At 33.7% G+C, this 24,642-nt stretch overlaps 3 protein-coding genes across 4 annotated transcripts; 1 reads left to right on the top strand and 2 right to left on the bottom strand.

The window, feature by feature from the left end:
- Positions 1-287: 287 nt before the first annotated feature.
- LOC108992190 (myosin-11) lies at positions 288-3,442 on the bottom strand. Its single transcript, XM_018966659.2, has 2 exons — positions 3,139-3,442; positions 288-2,691 (listed from the first exon to the last, which is right to left on the bottom strand). Exons 1-2 carry the CDS (start codon positions 3,199-3,201, stop codon positions 439-441), a joined length of 2,316 nt encoding a protein of 771 aa, XP_018822204.1. The 5' UTR covers positions 3,202-3,442; the 3' UTR covers positions 288-438.
- An 8,690-nt stretch (positions 3,443-12,132) lies between these two features.
- On the top strand, positions 12,133-16,294 carry LOC108992193 (adenine phosphoribosyltransferase 5-like). Of its 2 annotated transcripts, XM_018966662.2 has the most exons (7): positions 12,133-12,409; positions 12,540-12,650; positions 13,464-13,556; positions 14,098-14,247; positions 14,363-14,421; positions 15,309-15,381; positions 16,017-16,294. In XM_018966662.2, exons 1-6 carry the CDS (start codon positions 12,319-12,321, stop codon positions 15,378-15,380), a joined length of 576 nt encoding a protein of 191 aa, XP_018822207.1. In that variant the 5' UTR covers positions 12,133-12,318; the 3' UTR covers position 15,381; positions 16,017-16,294. The 2 variants fall into 2 exon arrangements, with proteins under 2 accessions (XP_018822207.1, XP_035551372.1); XM_035695479.1 differs by lacking the exon at positions 16,017-16,294 and having other exon boundaries at positions 14,332-14,421.
- Positions 16,295-16,617: 323 nt separating this feature from the next.
- LOC108992191 (PX domain-containing protein EREL1) lies at positions 16,618-24,378 on the bottom strand. Its single transcript, XM_018966660.2, has 10 exons — positions 23,856-24,378; positions 22,762-22,872; positions 21,772-21,870; positions 21,472-21,558; positions 20,525-20,633; positions 19,523-20,322; positions 18,583-18,747; positions 18,244-18,486; positions 17,416-17,634; positions 16,618-17,052 (listed from the first exon to the last, which is right to left on the bottom strand). Exons 1-10 carry the CDS (start codon positions 23,943-23,945, stop codon positions 16,801-16,803), a joined length of 2,175 nt encoding a protein of 724 aa, XP_018822205.1. The 5' UTR covers positions 23,946-24,378; the 3' UTR covers positions 16,618-16,800.
- Between the last annotated feature and the right edge of the window lie 264 nt (positions 24,379-24,642).

Genomic DNA, 24,642 nt, shown 5'->3' on the forward strand with positions numbered 1-24,642 from the left:
CGTCGTATTTCTCGATGCTTAGATTTTAATAGGTTTTCGACGGTTTACTTCGTATAAAATCGAGGCATATTGACGTTATAAAATCTACAGGCATGTTGTGTTGTACGAGGTAGAAGCCTGTGCACTATTCTATTGGGCCTGCCCCCGAGAGAGAGAAGAAGAGAGAGAGAGGCTGCTGGAAGATCAAGACAGAGATAATGACCGCTTCAACTCCAGATTCATCATCAAATTAACTCAAAAAAATGAAATTATAATATAAAATACTCGCAACGAAAAACTTTTTTACCACAAAACAAAAAAATCTAACCTTTCACATATGAACATATTTCGTCAACAATGTCACAATAAAGGAGCGGATCTATATGAATTGGTGCTGTTAGAAAATGTCAACAATGTGTATACAAAATCTGGTCGCTAGCTTCGTAGTCAGTTTACTATTTACGCAATTCCAGCCTCTTGCACAAGCTGCTCTGTCAAAGCTGAGAGCCTTTCAACTTCATATTTAACCTCAGTCAGACATTCACTGTGCCCAACCACATCTATCCCCGTATCGGAGTCATCTTGTGGCAAGACACTTGCATCATTGTCAGCATCAAGGCTTACGCTAGCTTTATTTAAAAGCTGCCGACCCATATCTATAAGTTTGCTGAGAGCACAAGTTGCAGCCTCAACTTCCAATTGAGCTGCCTCGAGCTGAAGCTTCTCAAGTGCCAAGTCCCCAATACTTCCATCACCAATTCTCTCTTGTGCCAAAGCATAAAGCTTCCTCGGATCATTAGCATCTTCATTCAGTTCTTCCTTCAACATTTTTAGTTCTTTCTCCCTTGCATCTAATCTCCCAATAACAGTTCTGAGTTCCTCGTCTTTGAGTGTTAGGGCCCTCTGTACAGCTAGCACTTCAATTTCTTTCATTCTTAAGCTCTCTCTGGTCAACTTGAGCTCAGTCTCAACTTGTCTTTTCTGCAAACTAAAACCGTCTGTAGGTTTCTCTAATAGCTGCTGGAGGAAATCGTGGCCCATATCATCAAATGCACTCACTGCAGTAGAGTTTTCATCCTTAATGGACATGGCCAATTTATTCGTTAGCTCTACAATCTGTTGAACGGCAGTATTAGCTTCAGAGAACTTCAGCTTGACATCATTTAACTCATCTTTCATCAACTGAACATGGTCATCCTTCTCCTTCAGCATAGTTGTGGCTAAAATAAGCTGGTCCTCTCTGCTATTCATAAGCATCTTTAGCTCTCCAATTTCCTGGTTTAATCCCTCCAACTTCTTCCTTGCATTTAAGAGTTCCATGTCCTTCTCCTCCAAGATAAGCTGAAGTGCAGCCTGCTCAGATCTCAAGTGCTGGATTTCAAGCTTAGCCTCCACCGACTCTGACTCTTTCACCTGGAGAATATTATTCATCCTTTCAAATTCTGTGTTTTTTCGGTCTAGCTCTTCCTGGAGCAATGACATGTCCTGGATTGCCTGCTGCAGAGAAGTTCTCTCTTTATTCAACTCCTCCTGCAACTCTTCCATCAGCTCCTTCTCCATGGATAGGTCCCGTTCAAGCTCCTTATTTCGAGCTTGTGCAACTCTAAGCTTTACTCTCTCACTCTCTACTTCAATTTGGGCATCTTTCAAACTCACCATATACGACATAACATTTTTCTTCCGTTCCTCAAGTTCTGTTAGTTGCTTTTCCAACTGGACCTCTTGTTCTTCCATTTTCTGCCGAGAGGATGCCAAGGATTTCTGAGAAGAAACCAACTCGGACCTCACGTCACCAAGAAGTTTTTTTACTCTTCTGAAATCCTCCAGAGTTTCATCTGTTTCCCTTGCATGTTTGGATGCTTTTTCTGCCACTTTATTCAGTTCTTCCTGGGCTAATAACCACTCCATTGTCCTCTTCTCCAGATTGGCCTCTGCAGCTTTTAGCTTCTCCTCTTCAAGTTTCTTTAGGGTCAAGGAAACTTCTAGTTCTTCTTCTTTCTCCCTGATAGCTTCCCGGAGTCCCTGAAGCTCATATTCTTGTTTCTGTATGACTTCATTGGCTTCATTTAAGAGCTGGATTTTAGATTTAAGTTCAGAATCAGTCTTCGAAGCTTCTTCAATCTTCTTCACCAATTCAACTCTCAATTTTTCCATTTCCTCTTCTTTTAAAGATAGGGAAGACTGGGTAGTGGCAACCTCCTCGTCTCTCTTCTTGAGTTGAAGCTTTAGATCTTCTATCTGCCTGGCTTGAGAAGCTAAAGTACGAGTAGATTTCTTCATCTCCTCTTCTAATTGTTCATGCTTACAGCGAGCAGCAGCAATTTCTTCATCCCGCCGCTCCAACTCCTCCTTTGCACAGTTTAATTGACTGTGCTCCAACAAGACTATGCTTTCAGCATCCTGTAGATCTTCTTCCTTTTGCTTCAAGGCTAACAATACAGCCTGAAGGTCAGACTCCAGTACCTCAAGGTTAAGCAGCGGCTGAACATCTTCAGGGGGGTAAGAATCTTGGGTCATCTGTTCTTCCAGTTTCTGCGTCTGCTCAAACAATCTCTCAAGAAGAATCTTTGCAGACTCAGTTGGCCCATTGTCATTAATGCTAATCTTCCTCTTATTTAAGACTGCTCTAACGACCTTCAAGCAATGGCCTCTTCTTTTTGTCATCGGAAAAGCTAGTTTATCCTGCCTCTTGTTGAGCCTCGAGTAGCATAACTGCAGGAAAAAAAATACACCATAGAAATTTGCTTTGCCCTTATATCTGGAAAAACCCAATAAACCCTCTTTTCTTTTGTCTCAAGGATAAGTAGAAACGTATCAACCCCAAATTTCACATTCACCACCACTCAATCAATTTTTAAGTAGGAAGAGCTCATTAGATCCATTGATATTTCAAATTCTGTGAAGAGCACACGAGCATTAAGTTTACTGTTCACTACAATTACAATCTGCCAGAGCTTTGTCCAAACGCTGGCTGATTTTGTCAAAAATATTTTAATCTTAGGAACCCAGGGAACTCGAAGTACATTTGTTTATATCATTTCTGTTTATTCCTTCTCCCAAGTTATTCATTTCCTTTCTTTAAAATCAGAAACCAAATAACAAAATATCATGAAACCAGGAAATACACACACACACACACAAAGGGGGGCGCGGGGTTACCTTGGAGCAAAGGTGAGAAGAGGTGGCGGGAAGAATGGGGCGTAGAGCGGCAGAGAAGACCATGGCCAACCTTGGGGGTGCACATCCGTGCTCCTTGCTGATATGAGTTAATATTCCTCTGATCCCTCGCTTCCTCTTTCCATCCCATTCATCACCAATCTCACCCAAACGGAAACAACAAGTTTTCAGAGAGAGACGGACAGATTGTGGTGTGAGTAGTGAAAGGAATAGGAATAGGGAGGGCTTGCAAATAGAGGAAGGGATTGGATTGGGTTGGAGGGAAAAGAGACGGTAAGAGTACAGGACCACGAGTTTCCTTTCGATAAAGGCTAAGGGTACGTTTGGGCAGTGAGAAGTGTTATGAATGTTTACGAATAGTTATGAGTAAAGATTGAAGTGAGTTTATAAGTTTTATTAAAAATATTTTGAGTTATTTAGATGTGAGAAATATGTTGAATTATTAATTTTTGAGTAAATAATTAAAAAATATGTGGATTCTATAAATATTATAATGATTTTATTTTTAATAATAAATATTATAATAAATTTATTATAGTGATTTTTTAATATTAATAAATATTATAGTAATTTTATTTTACTTTTATATATAATAATGATAAATATTATAATAATTTTATTTTTAATTTATATATAATAGTGATAAATATTATAATGATTTTATTTATATATATATAATAGTGATAAATATTATAGTAATGTTATTTTTTATTTATATATTATAGTGATTTTATTTTTAATTTATATATAATAGTGATAAATATTATAGTATTTTATTTTTTATTTATATATAATAGTGATTTTATTTTTTTATATATTATAATGATTTTATTTTTATTTATATATTATAATGATTTTTTTTATTTATATATTATAATGATTTTATTTTTTATTTATATTTAATAGTGATAAATATTATAGTGATTTTATTTTTTATTTATATATTATAGTGATTTTATTTTTTATTTATATATTATAACGATTTTATTTTTTATTTATATATTATAACGATTTTATTTTTTATTTATATATTATAATTATTTTATTTTTTATTTATATATTATAGCGATTTTATTTTTTATTTATATATAATAGTGATAAATATTTTTTATTTACATATTATAATGATTTTATTTTTTATTTATATATTATAATGATTTTATTTTTTATTTATATATAATAGTAATAAATACTTTTTATTTATATATAATAGTGATAAATATTATAGAATGTTTGTGAATAGTTATGAGTAGAGATTGAAATGAGTTTGTGAGTCATATTAAAAATATTTTAAATTATTTGATATGTAAAATATTTTCAAAAATATAAAAATATTTAAAAATATTAAAGATACTCTAATATCCAAACATATCCTAAGTTGCGCCGGGAAAGACAGGTTATTGTTTGGTTTTCAAACTCATCTCAACTCATCATTACAATTTTTTTAAATTTCAATACAAAATATAATAAATAATTCAATTTTTTCAAATTTTAAAATAATAATAATATTAAAAAATAATAATAATATTTTATCATCTCAACTCAACTCACTTCAACATCCAAACACTACCTAAGGTTGCATTTGGATGTTGAAGTGAGTTGAGTTGAGTTGAGTTGAGATGATAAAATATTGTTAGAATATTATTTTTTAATATTATTATTATTTTAAGATTTGAAAAAGTTGAATTGTTTATTATATTTTATGTTGAGATTTGAAAAAATTGTAATGATAAATTGAGATGAATTGAGAGATGTTTGTCTTTCAAACAAAGCGGATAAACATGTACTTTATCCGGCTCGTTTCACGTGAAAGAAACGAGCCGGAAAAGTTTTGTCAAGGAGAACATAAAGAGATAAAAAAAAAAGTGGATAAACATGTACTTTATCGGCAAGACTCGTGTATAAAGCTTGCTTGTGTGGAAAGCCAAAGGCAGAGAGGTTCGTGGATGAACCCGGTGCCTGTCACGTGTCATAGTTTCCACCAGGGATTTTTTATTTTTCTTTTTAAGAGTTTTTCCTTTCTTAAAAATAAATAAATAGATATGGTGTATTATAGAGAGTGAAAAAAAAGTAATAAATATTATTTGATTGTTTTTATACTTTTTTTCAGTTTAATCATATTTTATCTCATCTAATTAAAATAAATAATTTAATTTTTTAAAATTTTAAAAGAAAAATAATATTAAAAAACATATATTTAATTTTAATTTCAATTCAATTTATCTTATTTTATTTTATCTGTGAAAACAAAATAGGTATAAATAGGTGTCTGGGTTATATTTGGTTGAATGAACAAAACTATTGGGCTTCTATTTATTTTTCGGCTGTGAGCGTTATATTGAATCCATGCCTATTTCTGCATGACTTTATTTCCCGCACAAACCCAAGCCCATAAGTATATGATAAAACTTATTTCTTTCTTGTTGGATCGGAGGTTGTTGGTTGGGCTACAAATCCACTGAATGCATATACAGTAGTAACTTCTTCTTCTTCTTCTTCTTCTTTTTTGCCGCAGGAAGCAATTGCAATAACTACTAACCATTGACAGTTATACCTTTCCCCCCATAATTTATTTCTCTTTTCAAGGGAAAAGAATAATATAAAAAGTGTTTGAAAAATGTTCTTTGCTTTATGAACGGTGTTCTTGAGCATTACTGACATGATAAATTTACAAAGTCCCGATATATATATATTTTTTTTACTTAATAATTAATAAAGTATTTTTAATAATATTATGAATTTTTAAAAAAATAATTTAAAAAATACAGTTGTAGGAGACTCTCGGTGGGTATAGTGCCACCCACTTACAAATTTGAATATGTCAAATGTTAAGGATGCGACAGACTAATTTGCCAACAAAAAATAAAAATTTTGTCTATTGGAAAAGGTGCATAGAGGATATTACTGATGAAAGGTCCTTTCTAAGGCTTCATGCTATATTGAAGTACCTTTGCATGCATATCAGTCATGGATTGATTAGCTGTTACTTGTCATTTTATTGATATGATCTTTAAAGGTGATGTGAGGTTGTCTTTACAAATTCAATTCATTAATAGTAACTTTTTTTTAAATATTTAAAAGGAAAAAAAAATTAAAATACTCTTTAAGGACCCTTTTAAGAGCAGCACATTTAGGCTTTGAATCACAAACTAATCTCAATTCATCTCAACTCATCATTACAATTTTTTTAAATTTTAATATAAAATATAATAAATAATTCAATTTTTTTAAATTTTAAAATAATAATAATATTAAAAAATAATATTTTAACAATATTTTATCATCTCAACTCAACTCAACTCACTTCAACATCAAAATACAACCTTAGAAGAAAAACAAACATTTTCCAATCTGGCAATGTATGCCATCTCAACCATCAATTATCTCCGCTATTCATTCACTCACCTTGAGATAGATACCATCTCAAGCTGCCGCTATCTGCATCCTTTTTTTTTTTTTTTTAAATAACTTTTGCTACAAAGTGAAATACAGCGGAGAAAAGAGAGAGACGCCAACGAGAATGACTATCTTAATTTTATATACATTAAAAATGTTTAAAAATTTAAAAAAGATCGAGTTCTGGGACTTTTTTTTTTTTTTTTTTTTTTTTAAAAAAAATTTCCCTAATCGGAGGAGATATTATAATGCAGTGGATAAATAAAGCAAATATATAACTAAAACAGTGTCGCGGTCGCTCTGATCGTCAGCTATATAAAAATAGATAGTAGATAGGCGTAATTATTATTTGGTGGTATGAGGTTGACGGCCATTACCTTATTTAAATGGAAATATCATGCGCTCGACGTGGCCCCAAATCTTTAAAAGGATCTAATTTCATATCAACCACACAATCCAAAAAGCACCACTGCAGTATGGATACTTTAGATACTTATGCTGTGACCGTGCCTATTTTTATCAGAATGCGTCTTTTCTTCTGTACCCTTTTACGTCATCTTCTTAATAATTCTTTACCCCCGCATACTATGTAGTATAATTTAATTTAAAATATATATTTTTTAATTTAAATTTATAAATTAAATTATATCCAAGTAAATAGTGTGTAGAGTAAAGTTATTTAAAAACATTCTTTTTTTTAATCACTTTCTTCCGACACAATAAAATGAACTCTTAACATTTTATCTTGCACTTTATCGTACCCAATTTATTGTTTAAATAAAGCCTAATGTTTGTCCACTATATTTTTATTTTATTATATAAAATGTGATATATTTATTATTATTAAATAATAATAAATTATTCAATAAAACATTATTTAATAATAGTAGATATGTCATATTTTAAGTAAAAAAAAATACAAGTAAATTAATGTATAGAATTTATAAAAGTGCCTGAAGTTACACTGTATTTATTAATTTTAAGATAATAATAGGTTTATTATTCTCTTATCATATTTTTATTATTCTATTGTGTATTTAAATTTTTCTATTTTTATGATTTTTTTAAATACTTTGTTAACATTCTTAATCATTTAAAAAAATATACAACTTTATTAGTAATTACTTTTTAATTATCAAGTAAAAAAAATTAAAAAAATAAAAATAAAAAATAATAATCTTTTTATGATTAAAATATTTTTATTATTTTTATCATTATTTTTATCTAAGATGATAAAGATAATAATTTTTTTATGATTAAAATATTTTTATTAATTTTATCATTATTTTTATCTAAGATGACAAAGACAGCAAATAGTATTTAAAAAGGAGGGTAAATTTTTTTTACGGAGTTAAAACTGTTGATCTTTGGCACGTAAAACGGAAAAGATAGGCGTGGGCACATAAGATTGATCCGCTTATCTTTTTCTTTGACCTTGCGTGTAGATTATGAAAAGGCGAAGATCTCGCGTCCATGTTGTTTTGTTTTCCCTTTTTTTTTTTTTTTTACTAATGTTCACAGACGTCGAATTGAACGGTCAAGATCATAAAGTACGAGGGTCGATCTGTGCCGTTCAACAGGAACGTACAGAGCAGACGACCTCATAAAAAAGGGATAGAAACATGGGATATCGTAATCTAAGAGATGTGAGATGTTGTGGTCTATCCAAACTCCAAAGCTCTTAATGATCGTGTTATCATGTTTTCCTTGGTACAACTCGCGTGCGTGTGAACAGTAATATTGTACGTTTTGATTTTATTTTGTGGGACCACGGCAATCCATTGTGCTCCTTCTTCCTCCACGTGCTCCTCTTCACGTTTGTTAAACACTTGCTTCTCCAATCTCAATTACAAACAACCACCCCCACCCAATAATATCCCCTTCTGCGCCTGCATGTGTCATTCTTACTCAATAATTCATTTACTTTTTTTTTAAAAATAATAATTCAGTTATAATTATCTTGATATTTTTATAAGAAATTTTCTTCCCTTTTCTTAAAATTAACAACAAGATTTATATATATTTAGTATTATTAATTATATTTTATTAAAAAAATAATTAAAATGAAAAAATAAAGGTACACAACAGAACACAAAACAAATGTGAAATTCGTTGGCAGGGCAGAGCACGGATCCCTTTCAAATTCAAGAAGTCGTTGAATGTGTTTAGGGTGTTTCAACCAACCAACCAACAATAAAATTGAACAAGATACGGAGCGTGCTGTCAAAGTTTCACGCCTGATACTTTTGATAGGTTGCGTTGGAACCATGACGTTGGTCGTATCCAACTGCCGGGCCCGCGATATTAAACACAGGCCTAGATATTGTGTCGAGTAAATATACACAGAAAACTAAATTCGTTTTTATTTTATATTATATACAACACAATAAACGACAAGCTTATAGATTGCCAATCTCGACGCGTGTCGCATTCCCACTGACCCATCGCTGCTTAAGTCTTTTCATCATGCCACGTGAACGGCCCACTAGACAGCTCCCGTTCAGATTGGGAAATGCCACGTCATAAATGCAAAGACGAGGGACCACCCTTGGGAGTTGGGACCACCACCAAACTCCAAATCTCTAAAATCTTCTGCTACTCGATTCTCTGCCAACCAGTAGCCGTCAATTTATTCTAAATGACAAAAATGCCACTACCTCGTTGTTCTCAAAAGTATTAGAGGCAGGAACTGGATAAACTCTCGATCTTATACAAGTTAAACCTAATATGGCCGCTGATGTCGACGGTAGCCGTCGAATCACCGTTGATCTTAAAATGCCCGACGGTGTGGTTCTTTGGGCGAAATATAGAATAATTAATGCCTGTTTTGATCGGTTAGATACACTAAACAGTGAAAAGGCATGTACAAGTCAGACATTCTACAGCAGGAACGATTTTTTCAGAAAAATAAATAAAATAAAAGATTGAAAACACGACAGCGGGATTGATGTGTGCTGACTGCTGTTCCTACTTCGAATCACCCGCGCGTGTCTCAACCGTTGACATTCCTTTTCTATACGATGGAGAAGGTTTTGTTATATAGTATCTATTTAAAATTGTTCGTCAGATAATATATATATATATATAAATATTTTGTGTTTAATCGAAAGGCAGTACTGGACGTATAATTTAAAATTGATATATTGTGCATGTGTAATGCAGGTATAAGTATTAAATGCATAAATTTTACACAGAATTTTTGTAAAAAATGGCCTCCACGGTTAAAAATAAATAAAATTATAGGACTATCTTATTTCATAAAATTAATTTTATAAAAAATTATTGTTCATTTCTTATAAACATGTCTAAGATCTTATCCACAGACAATATAAAATTATTTTTCAACACTCTCTCTCACATATATGCTAGTATTTTTCTTGGTCATTGTCAAGGATAAATAGTGTGAGTCATCACTTATCCTGTAACAGGTTCTGATACCATACAGAATTTTATAAATCTAACTTATCTCATAAAATCGGTTATACGGAAAGATAATTGATTATTCCTTATAAACATGTTAAGACCTTATCCACATGTAATATTAAATTATTTTTAAAAAACATTATCACACTTTTCAAGATGGGTTCAATTTTTTAAAAATATCTAAATGTAAAGGGATTTGTATATATTATTTATCTAATACGGGATCCAATTGACATTGCCTTGTTGAATTAAAAAATAATGGTTGATTTAAAAGTTTATATATATAGTTTTATGCCATCATAATAGGATAGATATTATAATGAGAATGTAAATTTTATATTTTTTTTAATCTTTTAAGATGTCAACATCATTTCTTACAACAATATATTTCTAAGCATTCTAATTAATGTTTCCCTAATATTAAGATTATGGTAAGTTTTAGATGTACCATAAAAAATAGGAAAAATCTTATTGCAAGCAAGTTTGTGCATTAATTTGTGCACCAATATTAATATATAATACATATGTTTAACGAAACGATGTGAATTAAAGATGAAAATAATTTTTATGATATAAGAGATTTTCTTCTTCTTTCAAAAAATTTTTTTTAAATAAAAAAAATTATTGGTACGCGATATGATGTACAAACTCGTTTGTATCTAGCAAAACTCTAAAAAATATAACGAAGAGAGATGATTCTTGGTTGGTGGTAATATAGGTGGTGAGTGATAAAACAAATATCATATTTTAATAATGAATTGGAAAGTGATTGATTTCGAGTTATAAAGGTGACAGTGATAATAATTACAAAAACTGATGCGTTGTAACTGTTTTAACTACTATGATTGACATTAATAATGTTTTATGCAATGATGAGTTGCATAATGAATACAATCTATGAGATAATAATAAAATGAAAAGAAAATAATTGGAGAATAAGTTACAAAACGTGATTGTTGTGGACGACAATAATAGTGACTATTTAATACGAGATGTATGATATTAACGTAATAAGTAGAAAAAATTATATGGATATAATTCTTTTATAATTTTTTACAAAAATAATATGTATGTAACTATTTTATAGAGAATTGATAAACGTATTTTATAAAAATAAACTAACGTAATTTTATGTATCTGGCAAATTTACTTTCATTGTATTAGAAAAATAATTTTATATTTGACATAATACATTAAATTTGCTAATTTATGAGTTTATTTTAGCGAAATTATTTTTTGGTGAAAGTATTTAAGTATTTTATAATTTTGAAAAAAATAATATAAATATTTTTTTATAATTTTTTTATTTGACAAGTTAATAAAAAAAATGATTATTTATTAACTTTGCCTGAATTTTATCGAATTTAATAGACTTAAATATAAAAAAAATAATTGCCTCAAATTTAATAGACTTCAATATAAAAAAAAAAAATTACCTAGAATTTAATAGGCTTAAATATAAAAAAAAAATAATTGCCAGTCAATAAACGTAATAAATAGATGCAAATTAAGCGTGATAACTTTCGTGTGGAAAAATTTGTTTGTGCCTGGTAAGGTGATTTTAGATATTTTAAAAATAGTAGTAAAAATTAATACTTCACTATTAATTATTATTTAATCATTACGTTTCTCATATTTTTTACTATTATTTAATATTTTATCATTATTTTTTATTATTATTTACAGAATATTTAAAATTATCTCACTATTCAAACGTAATAATGAGTTAATATTAAAGTTGAAAGTTAACTAAAATATTGTTATAATAATAATATTATTTTTAATTTTAAAAAATTAAATTATTTATTAAATTTTGTATATCAATTTGATAAAATTGTAATGATTATATGAGATGAGATGAGATGAATTGCGATTAACTCTAAAGATTTGTTTGGATAGAGAAACGATCCAATATCAGTTCATTATTATAACTTTTTAAAATTTTTATATAAAATATAATAAATAATTTAATTTTTTTAAATTTTAAAATAATAATATTAAAAAATAATATTAAAGAGTAAAGACAGAGAGTGATCAAGTGTGCCTTACACGCGCTTTAGATCGCGTTGTGATGCAACAACCTCAATCGATTTTCAGTAAGCGCAAAGCTCTGGTTCGGACAACATATTAAAGCACTCACAGGTGACATGGAGAGAGGCGAGAATTTCATCCTGCAACCCAGTTTTGGAGGGAAAAACCCAAAAGCTACTATTCAACCAGGTTGAGTGGCTGAGTGAGAGAGAGAAAATTCAAGAAAATCTTTGCTGAATCTATTGGAAATCTCTTAGAAGCCCCATTCGCCATTGAAGAGAGGGAAATCCGTGAGAGAGGGAGAGATTGATCATGTTTGCTGCAGAGAATGGACTTAGAGGAGACCCAAGGCTTCAAGCCATCTCCGAAGCCATTCGAGTCGTTCCTCACTTCCCAAAGCCAGGTTCAATGTTTTCTTCTGCGTTTTCTGTTTCCGTTTGGTTTTTTTTTAGATGTTTACTTTTACTTTTATCTTGCTTTGTTAGCTTCCAGCGACTGTATGTAATTTTTACCTTTAATTTTCGTTTGTGTAGGAATAATGTTTCAAGATATAACAACGTTGTTGCTGGATCCCAAGGCGTTCAAGGACACGGTGGATATTTTCGTTGATCGCTACAGAGACATGGGCATCTCTGTTGTTGCTGGTTCTCTCTCTTTCTCTCCCTAAAATTGTTTTGACCCCAATTTTTACTAAATTTCAGTACAAGAAGTCCTTTATAGTTTATACCGGCACTTGTTTCCCCCTCCACCGATGTCTCCGACTCATATGTCATCCAAGTACTGGGTTCTGCGCCTAGCAAACTCTGGAAGCGTAGTACCATTTTTAAAAAAGTTATTTGAGTTGATCTCGACAACCTCTTAATTTGCCGCTGCTGGATGAGATCGAAGTGCCAGAGTCCTTGTTAAGCAAATTGCAGGTCTATTTAGGCATGTCCAAAGTTATGCTTTGGCTACTGTGGTATAGAAAGCACAATTGGAAAGAAAACTTGTATAGGATTTTGACTAGTTTTTATTTGCCTAATGGATTCCTCACCTTATGTTGTCCGAATCACGTAATGTTGATTCCATCACTAAAATAATCACAGGGCAAGGGTGAATTCGATCGACATGTTTTCAGTTACTTACGTGCCCTTTGAACGTTTACTCTGCATTCGGGTGATGCCGAAGCCTGAATAAGACAACTTGTTGATGCTTAAGTCACCTCAGAGGTAATCTGTGCTAGAAACAATTGAGCTCTCCACCGTCACTCGATTTTCCCTGTCCTGAAGGCTCTTCTAATGGGAACTTGTTATTTAAGGGCCATAGAATCATCTAGGTTTTTTTTTGTGGTTGACAAGGGGAATTAGATACAGAAGATTTCAGAAATACAAAATGATAGCATGTAGATCAGATTTCTGTAATAGTGATTGCTTCTGTGCTTTATTTGCATATATCTCATCTTTGCGAATTATTTGTAGGGGTCGAAGCGAGGGGATTCATGTTTGGTCCCCCCATTGCCTTGGCTATTGGTGCAAAGTTTGTTCCTCTACGTAAACCTCGAAAGTTACCAGGTAAGCTGAATGAAAATGGTACTTCTAAGCGATCATTTCATTATTTGTTGAAAACTAGAAATAGTAACTCTTCAATGGTGCTGCTACCTTCGGTAGATCAAGCTGTATGTTACTAATACTCCATTTAGGGCCACATGTTGCTTCTGTATGGTGCAAGTAAAATTTGTTGAACTAGCATAGTGACTGAACCAGGAAAAAAGTAGCTAATTAAGAAGTGACTGCAAGTGAATAAGCACCATTTCAATTTGTAGATTGGAAATGAACACCTAGGCAACATAATGTCTGGTGACGAACTCAGACTACTCTCTCTCTCTCTCTCTCTCGCTCTCTCTCTCTCTCTCTACCTTATACACGCACACACTCACAGACAGCCTACTCTGACAGCTAGATTAGAAACCTTACTGATTCTTGTTTGCTGAAGACAATGTCTGGGATGTTTAGTTATTATAACTAATGGTTTAATATATATTTTGGATAAGCATTCATGGGGCTTCACAGAATGTACTTCACTATTCTAATTTCCCACATTGCGCATATAAAGGTGAAGTGATTTCTGAAGCTTATGTCCTGGAGTATGGAACTGATTGTCTGGAAATGCATGTTGGAGCTGTTCAACCTGGTGAACGATCATTGATCATCGATGATTTGGTAGCTACAGGCGGGACTTTATCAGCGGCAATAAGACTTTTAGGTGAGTTCCCAATATTTTCTAAGAATTACATTTTCTAGTTTATTGTATTCTCTTCTACTGGTTCAGTCGGTAACTCGTAATTAGTTTATGAAATGCAAATATGCTTTTTATCTAGAACGTGTGGGGGCTGAAGTGGTTGAATGTGCATGCGTTGTTGGATTGCCTGAGGCGAAGGTAATGCTTAAACCCCTATATCTGAACTCTTGTTCCTTTTACTTGTTGGTCTCTGAATAGTTCATCCTATTTTCTTATTTGTCAATAGCTTATTCTTTAATGTTGAATGACATGTTGTTAAATTAGATGTCTATGTCATTATTAATTTGTATACCGAACTGTTTGATGACACAGTGATGAATAGCATGTAGAGCTATTGATTACAAAGTTTATGATATGCACCTATCAAGAAAAACTACCTTTGAAAAGCATAAAATGTTAACTTAAAAACATTTTTTGTGAACTATGTTTGAATTCAAAGCTTGACTGTTCGATTCCCCATGCCTTGTGTATGTTTAGGTTGAGTCTTGGGATCAATCTAACATTGTTGCCAAACTCTTTGAAATTGTAGGAGTAGTTGTTCAAAAATTAATATATGGTCTAAAGTGTATGTTTGGTTATTAAAAAAAATTCTTGATCTTGATTTTTCTTTGTTGGTAGGAACAGCAGACTGATATGAGATTTACATGATAAATCTGACTATGCAAACTATTTTATTGATAATGATTTATTAGATAAGGGCAAAAAGTGAAATGAACTCCTTGTTAAGGGCCTGTGCACTCCCGGGATTAGTCGGGTTATTATTCTCAAGACCCCCAGCCCCAATAAAAAAAGGGGCAAAAAGTGAAAGGAAGAAAAGATGTTTGCCCCCTTTTCCAGCAAAAAAAAAAAAAAAAAAAGAAAAGAAAATTTGATGCATTGCGTTTTCAGCGTTCATGCTCTATACTAATTTCTCATTCAATGTTACCATAGTTGGATAATATATTTCCTGTTCCTCCCTGGCCAATATTGTTAGAGATGGACATTTGGAACTGAGATGCTCTTTTCACAAACCCCATACCTTTCAGGGACAACGCAGGCTTAATGGGACCCCACTCTATATACTTGTGGAGCCACGCGAAATAGAACATTGTTATTAAGGTAACACCATATTCTGAAATCAAAATCTCGTACTGAGAAAATAAATACATGGGCAGTGGATGATCATTTCTGTTCCTCACTTTTTGCATTAGTCTAAGAATCTTAAAAGAATTGATTCTATTACAGAAAGTGCGCAAAGATTATTTCCTGTCTTAATCTGATTTGGTTCTTATTTCAACTATGCATATAAATTAATGAAATTCATTCACACTTGTGTTGCTCGGTAATATGTGAAAGACATGCACTGAATTTACGAGCCTACGCAGTTACCACAGGATATTGATTTTCTTTATCTATGCAAGTCAATCCAAGGTTTTGGGATGCAGCCACGGTATTCCCCTCTGTCGGGTGTTATCAATAAAATTGGAGGAACTTAAATCTTCCAAACAAAATCTCATGTCAATAGTAAATATATTTTTTATTCAAAGTAATTATTTACATTACGAAATAATATCTGGATTCTTAGTGTCGTAGGTTAATGTCTGCTACATCAGATTTCTGCATATTGTCTTGTAGTCGAAACCTCTGATCCATATGATAACGACTCGTAGACAACTAAATTAAATTAGTGACCTTTTATTTCGCATTTCCAATTTGGCGCCACAATGAGTTGTTTCGATTTATTCACATTGCAGATCTGTGGGCTTGATTCTGCTTGGGCTGACTTATAGGAAAGATGATGCTTGAGCAAACAGGCCATGATGAGTTTCTACCGAGTTTTGGCGGAATTCCATCATTTCTTGGATCAATTTGTATAATTTCTCTATGCATGAGATGTGCATCTTCTGTAGGCTGCTATGTGCGATTTATAGTTTTGGAACAAGCCTCCTGCTTGAAGAATTGTTGCCCCGTGATGTTTGATTTGTTCTTTTAAGTCATTTTTAGTGCCCATTTTAGCGAGTCCTCAATTTTATTATGCCCGTGTCTTAAGTTGTGGGATGGGAGGTTGGAGGCATTTGCTTTTGCTTGCGTTAGGCTTTTGTAAATGCTCCGTATTCTGTCTCCCAAATCAACCTGTCTTTTCCCCCATTTGGTTCACCTGCACCGCAAGGCACCCAAAAAAAAAAGGGAAATAGCGAACGATTCCCCTTGTGTAAAGAGAACCAACGGGTTGACTCAAAATATAACTTAAACCAGAAGAAGGTAATATGGGACCGTTAAGCCTTGTCAGTTCCATCCATGCCATCTTATGACAAATTGACACTACATTTTTAGATGAGAACAGCAGAGCGAACGTGCACTGAACTTCCATCTTTGTTTTACATAATTGTTTGTATTTGTGGAACCACAAAATTTTGTAACTGTTACATTAGTGTGACAAACTGTCTGTATAAAACAACGGACCAATGACCTGAGTGGCATCCAAACAGAAAGTACATTTCTCAAAAGGGTAAAAAAAATTACAATTGTATCCCCATTTTATGTTTCTACAGATGTATTTACTACGATTTTTTCTGAAGGGGCCCCATCTTGCTTAGACATCATGTCCTCCATTTTGAGAGCACGGCGTATAATAAAATTCACCTGTTTTCTTAATCTAGCGTTATCGATGAAGATATCTGCTAGCATCTTCCTCAACTCTTCATCCATTGTCCTTGTCTCATCATTCATGTCATAAATTTCACCAACACCAGAAGCAGCGGTTTCATTTGTTTCGGTCAAGTGTTGCGCCTGTCCAATTTCCAAGGAAATGTCCATGTAAGGTAAAGTTGAGAAAGACATGGTAGGAAATATTTTACATCCATAACATAGGCATGTTGCATCAAATTCTATACATGAAGACTACACATGATAAACCATAACGATAGATCAGCTCTGGATACACGTTGAATATGGAGAAGGTATAAAAAATAAAGAGTAATGTTACATACAGTTGTTGAGTATGCAAGCGCCGGACAATCAGTCTACTATTAAAAAATTTTAATTTTTTTTTTTCATGTAGTGATTGTCGGCGCTTGAGCATTCTATGACTACAAATATCATTTCTCAAAAATAAAATGCAAAAACTACAATACTAAAATACATAATAGGTACCTCTGCAAGTAGGAGGCCAATCTGATCATCGGATGTTGTTAACAAATGTGGAGCGTCTGCCAGTGATGAAGAATCCACAACAAAGTCATGTTCATCCTCCTTGATTAAATTGATGCTGCACTCTTGTAGCCGACTGATAAGACCATCGCATTCATGCAGCAGGTTTTCCCTTGCAGTTTTGGCATGCTCTCTCATTTGTCTTTCCTGTTGAATGAGTTTCTAAACAGAAAAAAAAAAAAAAAAAAAACATGGTATAATTTTCATTGTACTCTTTGATTATCTTCATCATATATAAAAAGTATCACAGATTCACAGCTCTGTTTATGTCAGTCCTAGACTTTGGAGTACGAATGTAGGCTCCAAAAGGGGAAAAAAGAAAAGGAGAGGATCACGGAGATTAACTTGAGTCCTTGGTGAGTCATGCTAATGGGAGACACACTGCAGAGTATACTAACCAATTAAAGGAAAACTTGTCATAAGAAGCAATCATTTCCATTGTGTTCATCGGTACCCTATGCACCCATAACTCTAACACTAAGCACATTAGCATAAACCACCATGGCCATGCAAATTTCAAAAATACACACACACACACACATATATATATATATATATATTTATCTATGGACATATATCAGCCATGTATCGAGCTGTGTTAGAGTTATGTCAGATACTTGTCAGACACTGAACACACCAGGAGGTTTATGAATATCCATGTCGAACCATTAATTATGTCCCTTTTATTTGGCCTCCTGATATGTCCAGATTAATCAAGCAGCACCATGTAAAAATAATAAACTCATACATTGCAGCAGATAAAAAAACTACCTCAGCTTCAGACTTTTCCTTCTGTGTTTGACTAAGCTCCCGCTTCAATTCTGTTTGGGAACTTCGGAGAGATTTGACTTCTTTAACAAGAATTTTAATATCTGCTTTTGATTTTGCTTCTAGCTCTTCATATCGCTTCAACAAATTGTTATGCTGCTCTTTCCTAGCATCCAACTCCTGCAGCAGCAAATCTTTCTCCTCAACAGGATATTCTTTTCTCGACTCTATATGTGACTTTTCATTCTGGTAACATTCCACATATCATCAGTGAAATAATAATAATAATAATAAGGGAAAGATGTAAATTGAAGAGGAGAAAAGCAGATTAAGATATATAACCTGTTCGTGCTTCAATTTCATATCCATTTCCATTGACTTTCGCCGGAGTTCCTCCATATCCCACTGCATTTGATTAACTCTTTCCCTCTCAATCAAGAGTGCTTGCTGTAGGTTTTCTTTACTCTTCTGTTTGGAAGTTTCCAGTTCAACTTCCAAATCCTTCACCTGAGTAGATTCAATCTGTTATGGTAATCGACTGGCATCCAAGCAATATTCAACAATTTAATGGGTCTACAAGCAGGAAGTTCTGAACGGTAAATGATCTGTCAATTTTACATCTTTACCGATAAAAAAAATTCATTGGCAGCAGCCATTATGTTCTCCCATGAAAATAAAATCCACTATAGCTACAACACATAATTGAGTGCAATTAATCCATACTTCAAATTAGCAGTATGAGCAAGGTGCATCTCAGTATTATTCCTGTCATGCAAGCCACTCAAATGTAAGTTGGCATGTGGTGGATGGGTGTGAGGTATTGAAACTCAATAGTTCTGGAATTTAAAAGGAAAAAAATCTCACACCATAGAATGAATACTGTAGATGAAAATATTTTTTTAAAGAGTAAAACTGCTTGAGTTACTTTTTCTTTTCGGTAAGCTTGCTTTATTGATAATCTAAAATGGGTGCTACCTAAAGTACATAGAAAGTATACACACCTAAGAAGATAAAGTTTATTTACTAGAGTTTTTTTTTTTTTTGGATAAGTACTCAGATAGCTATGAGTTACTCAGATAATTATTTTTCAGGGCAAAGGGAATCCAAATAGCAAACAAGAGGATTAATCTTTTATCAGTACACTACGATTTAATTGGTGTATGATTAAACTAGAAATGATAATGAAGTTTTTTTAGTGGGCAGATAATGGAAGTTTATTTATAGGTCAAACCAAACCAGTAAGTCTGAACACTTCACATCCAGATAGCATGATCAAATGTACCTTTGTTGCAAGGTAATCTTTCGAGGCTATTTCTTGATGTAATCTAGCTATAAGGTCCTCCATGTCTGTTTTTGCCGTGACTAATCTTCTCTGCATTGTGAAAAGAACTCTGTTCAATTTATGACGCTGATCCAATGGAAGAACTAATTGAGCATCGCCTGAAAACTGAAAGTCTGCACTGCCAAGAATCTCTGAGGTACCAGAACACTCGGCACCACCAGGAAGGTCAAAAGATCCGTCACCAGATGAGTTTGGAATTCCAGAATTAGACATTTCACTACCTCTCAGAGAACTTACATCACTTCCAAAACTCTCATTTGAATGCTTGCGAGCATGACCAAGTACCTTACCATGCTCTTGCCCCGAGAAAAGTTCCATCCCATTCCCAACCAAAAATGAAGCTTTAGAAGCATTTCCATTATACTTATCCTTTTCTATAACGTTGTTGAGATGCCTGTCATTCATTTTATGCCTTGGAAGGCCTTCCAACTGCTCAAGAATAGTCTGGCCCATAAACAGTCCCTCGTCAATATTGGACAGGCCATATTTCACTAGCTTTTCTAGTGAATCTTCATCCAACGATAGATCCTCAAAACCAATTTCAGAATTGTCATCTCTTCCTAGCCGTGGGGTTCCTTGCTCAGATGTCTCGTATGCGGTATCACTGCCATAATCTGTTGTGATTGATGAGCTACCAGCAACAATAGGTGAGCTTGAATGGGGTGGTAATTCAAATGAAGAAACTGTGCTATTGGAAGCAGGGCTTGCTTCTGAAGTTTGCTGATTTACATCTTGGAATGCTGAAATGCATTATGACATGGAATGAAATGTTTAACTCTTGGTAATTCCAATAACAAAACAAATTATTATTTGCTGAAAGATATAAAGATTTCAATTAAATATTCCCAAACCAGAATGTTATTTTTTTGGTACTAGTACAAACATAGATATTGCACACCAAAAAATTGTTTAGGTACACCTTGAAGCTAGAAAGGTACATACAAAACCTCGCGGCAGCTTCTAGTTCAAGAAAGGATGCCACTGCAACACTTCTTGATAAATCAATGTCAGACAACAACTTTGTCAACCACTCTTCCAAAGAGCACCTTCGCTGTAATGAAAGCAAGTCTTTTAAGAATACTAATCACTGTGTATTATCTTAAAAACAATGCCTTTTATCTTACACATCAAACTTCATGAATTTTCAATTAAACTTTTTAAGTGAATAAAATCCAACCTCAAATTTAAAGTTTCAAATATTGTTCAGATGGCACTAAAACATAAACTTAGGGTCTATTCCACCATAACAGTGTTCAGAATTTTAAAAAGCACAGACCGTACACGAGACCAATTCGCAACATGTAATTGAAAGAGCCCAATAGAGCACTTTTTATGGACAAAAATTAAGCTTTAAGATTTTTTTTTTTTAATTAGCACCGGGTGACCAAGAACAGCGTCCCGAATAATCCCGGGGGTGCACAGGCCCTCGGCAAGGAGTTTCCCACAAGTGAGCTTTAAGAAAATCTAAGAGGTAGCAAACAAGTAACATGTATTTTTTTGATAGGTGTCACGTAGCACATTCATTCTGGAAGGCACTAGCTATACTGCTGCTGCAGTTTTGTTTGTTGTTGTTTAAAAAGCTAGGATTGCTTCTGGTCCCTTATAAAAAAAAAAGCGACAAGAGCAATGAACCTTAATTGGTGTGCTTAAACTAGCAGGATTGCTGGGTTTATAATCATTGTATCAACTTCTACTCACAATTTCAGTAGCTCTAAGAGCTATTTATAAGTTTCTCATCGGCCTTTTAGTTATGAAAAGAATTTATAAGTTCCTCTGTGTATCAAATAATAAAATGCTTCTAGCAGTGATTATCTGAGGAATAAGAGGCCTACACAAATTGACCATACAGCTAATGCAACAAAGTTAATAAGTAAAGAACACACTGGTACCTCTTCTAACAGAGCCCGGGTTTTCAGCCGCAACAGTCCCTTGGGAGGAGCTGGTGGGAGGTTCTTCTTGGGAAATGCCCTTTTAAGCTGCAAAAGACGACCACAAGAAGGAGATAAGAACATTGTACAATTAGTAATTATTGAAATGAAAAGTGAAAACTCATAAGGCCTCTCTTTTTCTTATCATCATAAAACACTCAAAAAGAATAACCAAGTTCACACAATCTGGTTCAAATTCCAAAATGACAAGGAAAATGAAGTTTGTATGTACCAAACTGCTAAGAAAATGAACAAGCTTACCACACCAAATAACTTCAAAAAATCATTAAACCGTCTTAATATGCCACGTGTTGTCGTATTCCCTTCTGGGGATTGTACACCAACCTGAACCCTGTAGAACTGCCCCTTAAAAATGTTAACACCAAACATGTAGAATGATAACAAAAACAATGGAAGCCCATGAAACTGACAAGTCAGCTTGAAATATGATCAAATGTTAAAACAGAGCTCTGGATCATTAGTTTGATACTTAAATGAACATAAGAACATTCTATGAAATTCAAATCACTATCAATTTGGGGGAGCATCTGCTAAATTCTCATGAAGAAAGCAAGAATACAACCAGAAAACTGGCAACATATACCAATACAGTTCTTTTTTTTTATATATTTTTTTATGATAAGTACCAATAGAGGATTTTTAATAAATATTAATGAAATTTTATCAGAAAAGAGGAGATACCTTAAATAATTATCAATGAATAATTTCGAATCAAGCTGATAAGGGATTTTTATAACTAGCAATGTGAATCATAAAAAGCATTTCTTCATCATTATGCATTATGTTAACGCTTGTCAACTGTGTTAATTTTTGTAAGCCTGTTTCATTCAATTTTGGACTTCAAAAATTAAGTTACATAAGAGATGGCTTGATCATGAATAAGGAATGCCCATTTTCTAGTAGAAAGCCTGAAACACATTATAAAATCACAAAATATGAAAGCCAATGGCCTTAGGGCCAAATGGCCACCCCCACCCCTAAAAAAAGTATGAGGTGTTAATTGAGGTCAGGATTTCAACCACGTTTGATGTGTAAACTTAACATTCAAAACAAAATTGTATATTTCCAAGCATTGTCATTTTTTATTAGTAAATATCAGAGCACAACGTTATTGAGTATCCATTGTGAGGGAAATTAACATTCATTCAAATCAAATCCTTGAATATGGTATAAAAACAGCATCTAACCCTGAGCATAGACAAACACTAAAGAGTAATTTAATTTGAATACCACTACAGGTTCTGAATCTCTTGATTTTGGATGGACAACCCAGGAAGGTATAGTGACGCAGTAACTCCATCCTGTGCGGGGATCATGTGGCCACACAGTGTCCCGCCCTTTCTGCATGATGAATATGAACTTTAGAGACAGAAAAGATATTAAAAGAATTAAAATATAATTTGAAGAGATCACTATAATTCAGCCATGCAGGAGTGAAAACTGAATTAGCTGAAGAGTCATGACACTTCAAATGCCATTCAGTTACATTGAAGAATTTAAAGCTATGCATTGCTTATTTTCAGCACAATGCGAGTGCAATATAATTGCACTAGAAAGAGAACAAAGAACTTAGAAAACCAACTCCAGAACTTCAAACAAAGACACTGTCTATTAGCTAGAATCTTAGGCTAACTAGAGGAGGTCCAATCCTCAACTTAGTGCTCAAGCTTCAAATGACGATGACTAACACTCATGGACTAAGTCAAATATTGTGGTAAGTGAAATTTAGGAAAAAAAAAACCTTTTTTTTTTATTATGTTGGGGAACCTCTCCAAGGCAGCCCTTTGGACCCACTCCTGCAGAATAAATCCCGGTCCCATGCACTGCACCCTCGAAAGTTTTCCTATATAGAACTGGTTAAATCGCTGACTTTTCATCAGGAGTGTGACCCCAAATGATTGTTTGCGCCTATGAGGTATTGAACCTTGGACCTCGAAGGGAGTGATACCCCAAGACCAAGGTCTTCACCACTTGGTCTATATTAGGGCATGTTGAACCCTAATTACAAATTGATGAACTTGATGAGCTCAATTTTTGCAGTTCAATTCACTTTTAAAAAATTTGGAAGTTCAAATCGAGCCAAGTAATCGAGGAGCTCTAGATTTTCATAATTCTATGCTGAAAACCTATTTTATTTCAGTGCTTATGGATTACCCAAGTGGTGGATGAACTCAAAATTCCAACTCATACAAACCGAACCAATAAAATCAAATTCAAATTCAAATTCAAATTCATCTGAAGCCCCAAAGTTCTCCGATTAAGCAACAATAGCGAGCTATATTAAAAACACTTAAAAATAAATAGAAAAGAACAGAAAAAGATACCCATTTTCTCGGAGGAGGACTCCAATCCATCCCCAGAGGCAGCGGAGAAGTGCCATCGTGCCTGTGCTTCGGAGGACTGCGTCCCTGCATCCTCCGATCACTCTCTATCCCTCCGTCTACAATTATCTTTTCTTTCGTACGAATTGAGGTTGATCTTTCTAGAAATTTCTCTGAAGGAATCTAAATTAGATAATTTTCAATCAGTAAAACTCTCTCTCTCTCTCTCTCTCACACGAATTAGGGTATTGGTGATCGGATCGGATCGGATCGGACGCAGCAGAAATAAGAGCAGGGAAGATACAGGTGGAGTCCGAACAGTTTCATTAAGTACAGTGCTGTCAGGTGCAATCCGACGGCGCACGTCGATCGGTGAATGGCCGAATTGCCAAGGTAACGTGGCTAAGCGGACGGAGCCTTGAGCACAGTTTTGTCACCTGCTTGGATTCTGCCTCTTTTCTTCGGGTTGGAGTCTACTGAACCGCGAAAAAACAAAAATAAAAAATAAAAATAAAAATCTCACCTAACAATCTTCTCTTGCAAATTGCTTCGATCTCTACGGCAACGCTAAAGAGAGAGAGAGGCCAATTAACCACTGGCGTTGCCCCAAAAAAGAAGGGCTCGAGAAGGCTAAAGAGACCGCATTTATTTGTGTTGGGCCATTAGGAATGTGGGCTTCGCCCATGAGGTGGGTTGATACCTTCTGGATCTTGAAGTTTATGGGGCCACTAGTTAGTGACCCATCTAATTCAGTGTAATGTGATCCGAGTGGTCTGTTTTTGACTGTTTG

Source organism: Juglans regia, chromosome 11 (assembly GCF_001411555.2).
Source record: "Juglans regia cultivar Chandler chromosome 11, Walnut 2.0, whole genome shotgun sequence".
NCBI classification, from domain to species: Eukaryota; Viridiplantae; Streptophyta; class Magnoliopsida; order Fagales; family Juglandaceae; genus Juglans; species Juglans regia.

Bases quoted from the DNA above. Each gene is read 5' to 3' on its own strand.
- LOC108992190 (XM_018966659.2), bottom strand. From the start codon at position 3,201: ATGGTCTTCTCTGCCGCTCTACGCCCCATTCTTCCCGCCACCTCTTCT. The intron at 2,692-3,138 runs GTAACCCCGCGC...TTTTTCCTGCAG, and splicing joins CTTCTCACCTTTGCTCCAAG to TTATGCTACTCGAGGCTCAA.
- LOC108992193 (XM_018966662.2), top strand. From the start codon at position 12,319: ATGTTTGCTGCAGAGAATGGACTTAGAGGAGACCCAAGGCTTCAAGCC. The intron at 12,651-13,463 runs GTTCTCTCTCTT...AATTATTTGTAG, and splicing joins GGGCATCTCTGTTGTTGCTG to GGGTCGAAGCGAGGGGATTC. The intron at 14,422-15,308 runs GTAATGCTTAAA...CATACCTTTCAG, and splicing joins TTGGATTGCCTGAGGCGAAG to GGACAACGCAGGCTTAATGG.
- LOC108992191 (XM_018966660.2), bottom strand. From the start codon at position 23,945: ATGCAGGGACGCAGTCCTCCGAAGCACAGGCACGATGGCACTTCTCCG. The intron at 18,748-19,522 runs GTACATTTGATC...GAATCTACTCAG, and splicing joins AAGATTACCTTGCAACAAAG to GTGAAGGATTTGGAAGTTGA. The intron at 17,053-17,415 runs GTACCTATTATG...GAAATTGGACAG, and splicing joins TTGGCCTCCTACTTGCAGAG to GCGCAACACTTGACCGAAAC.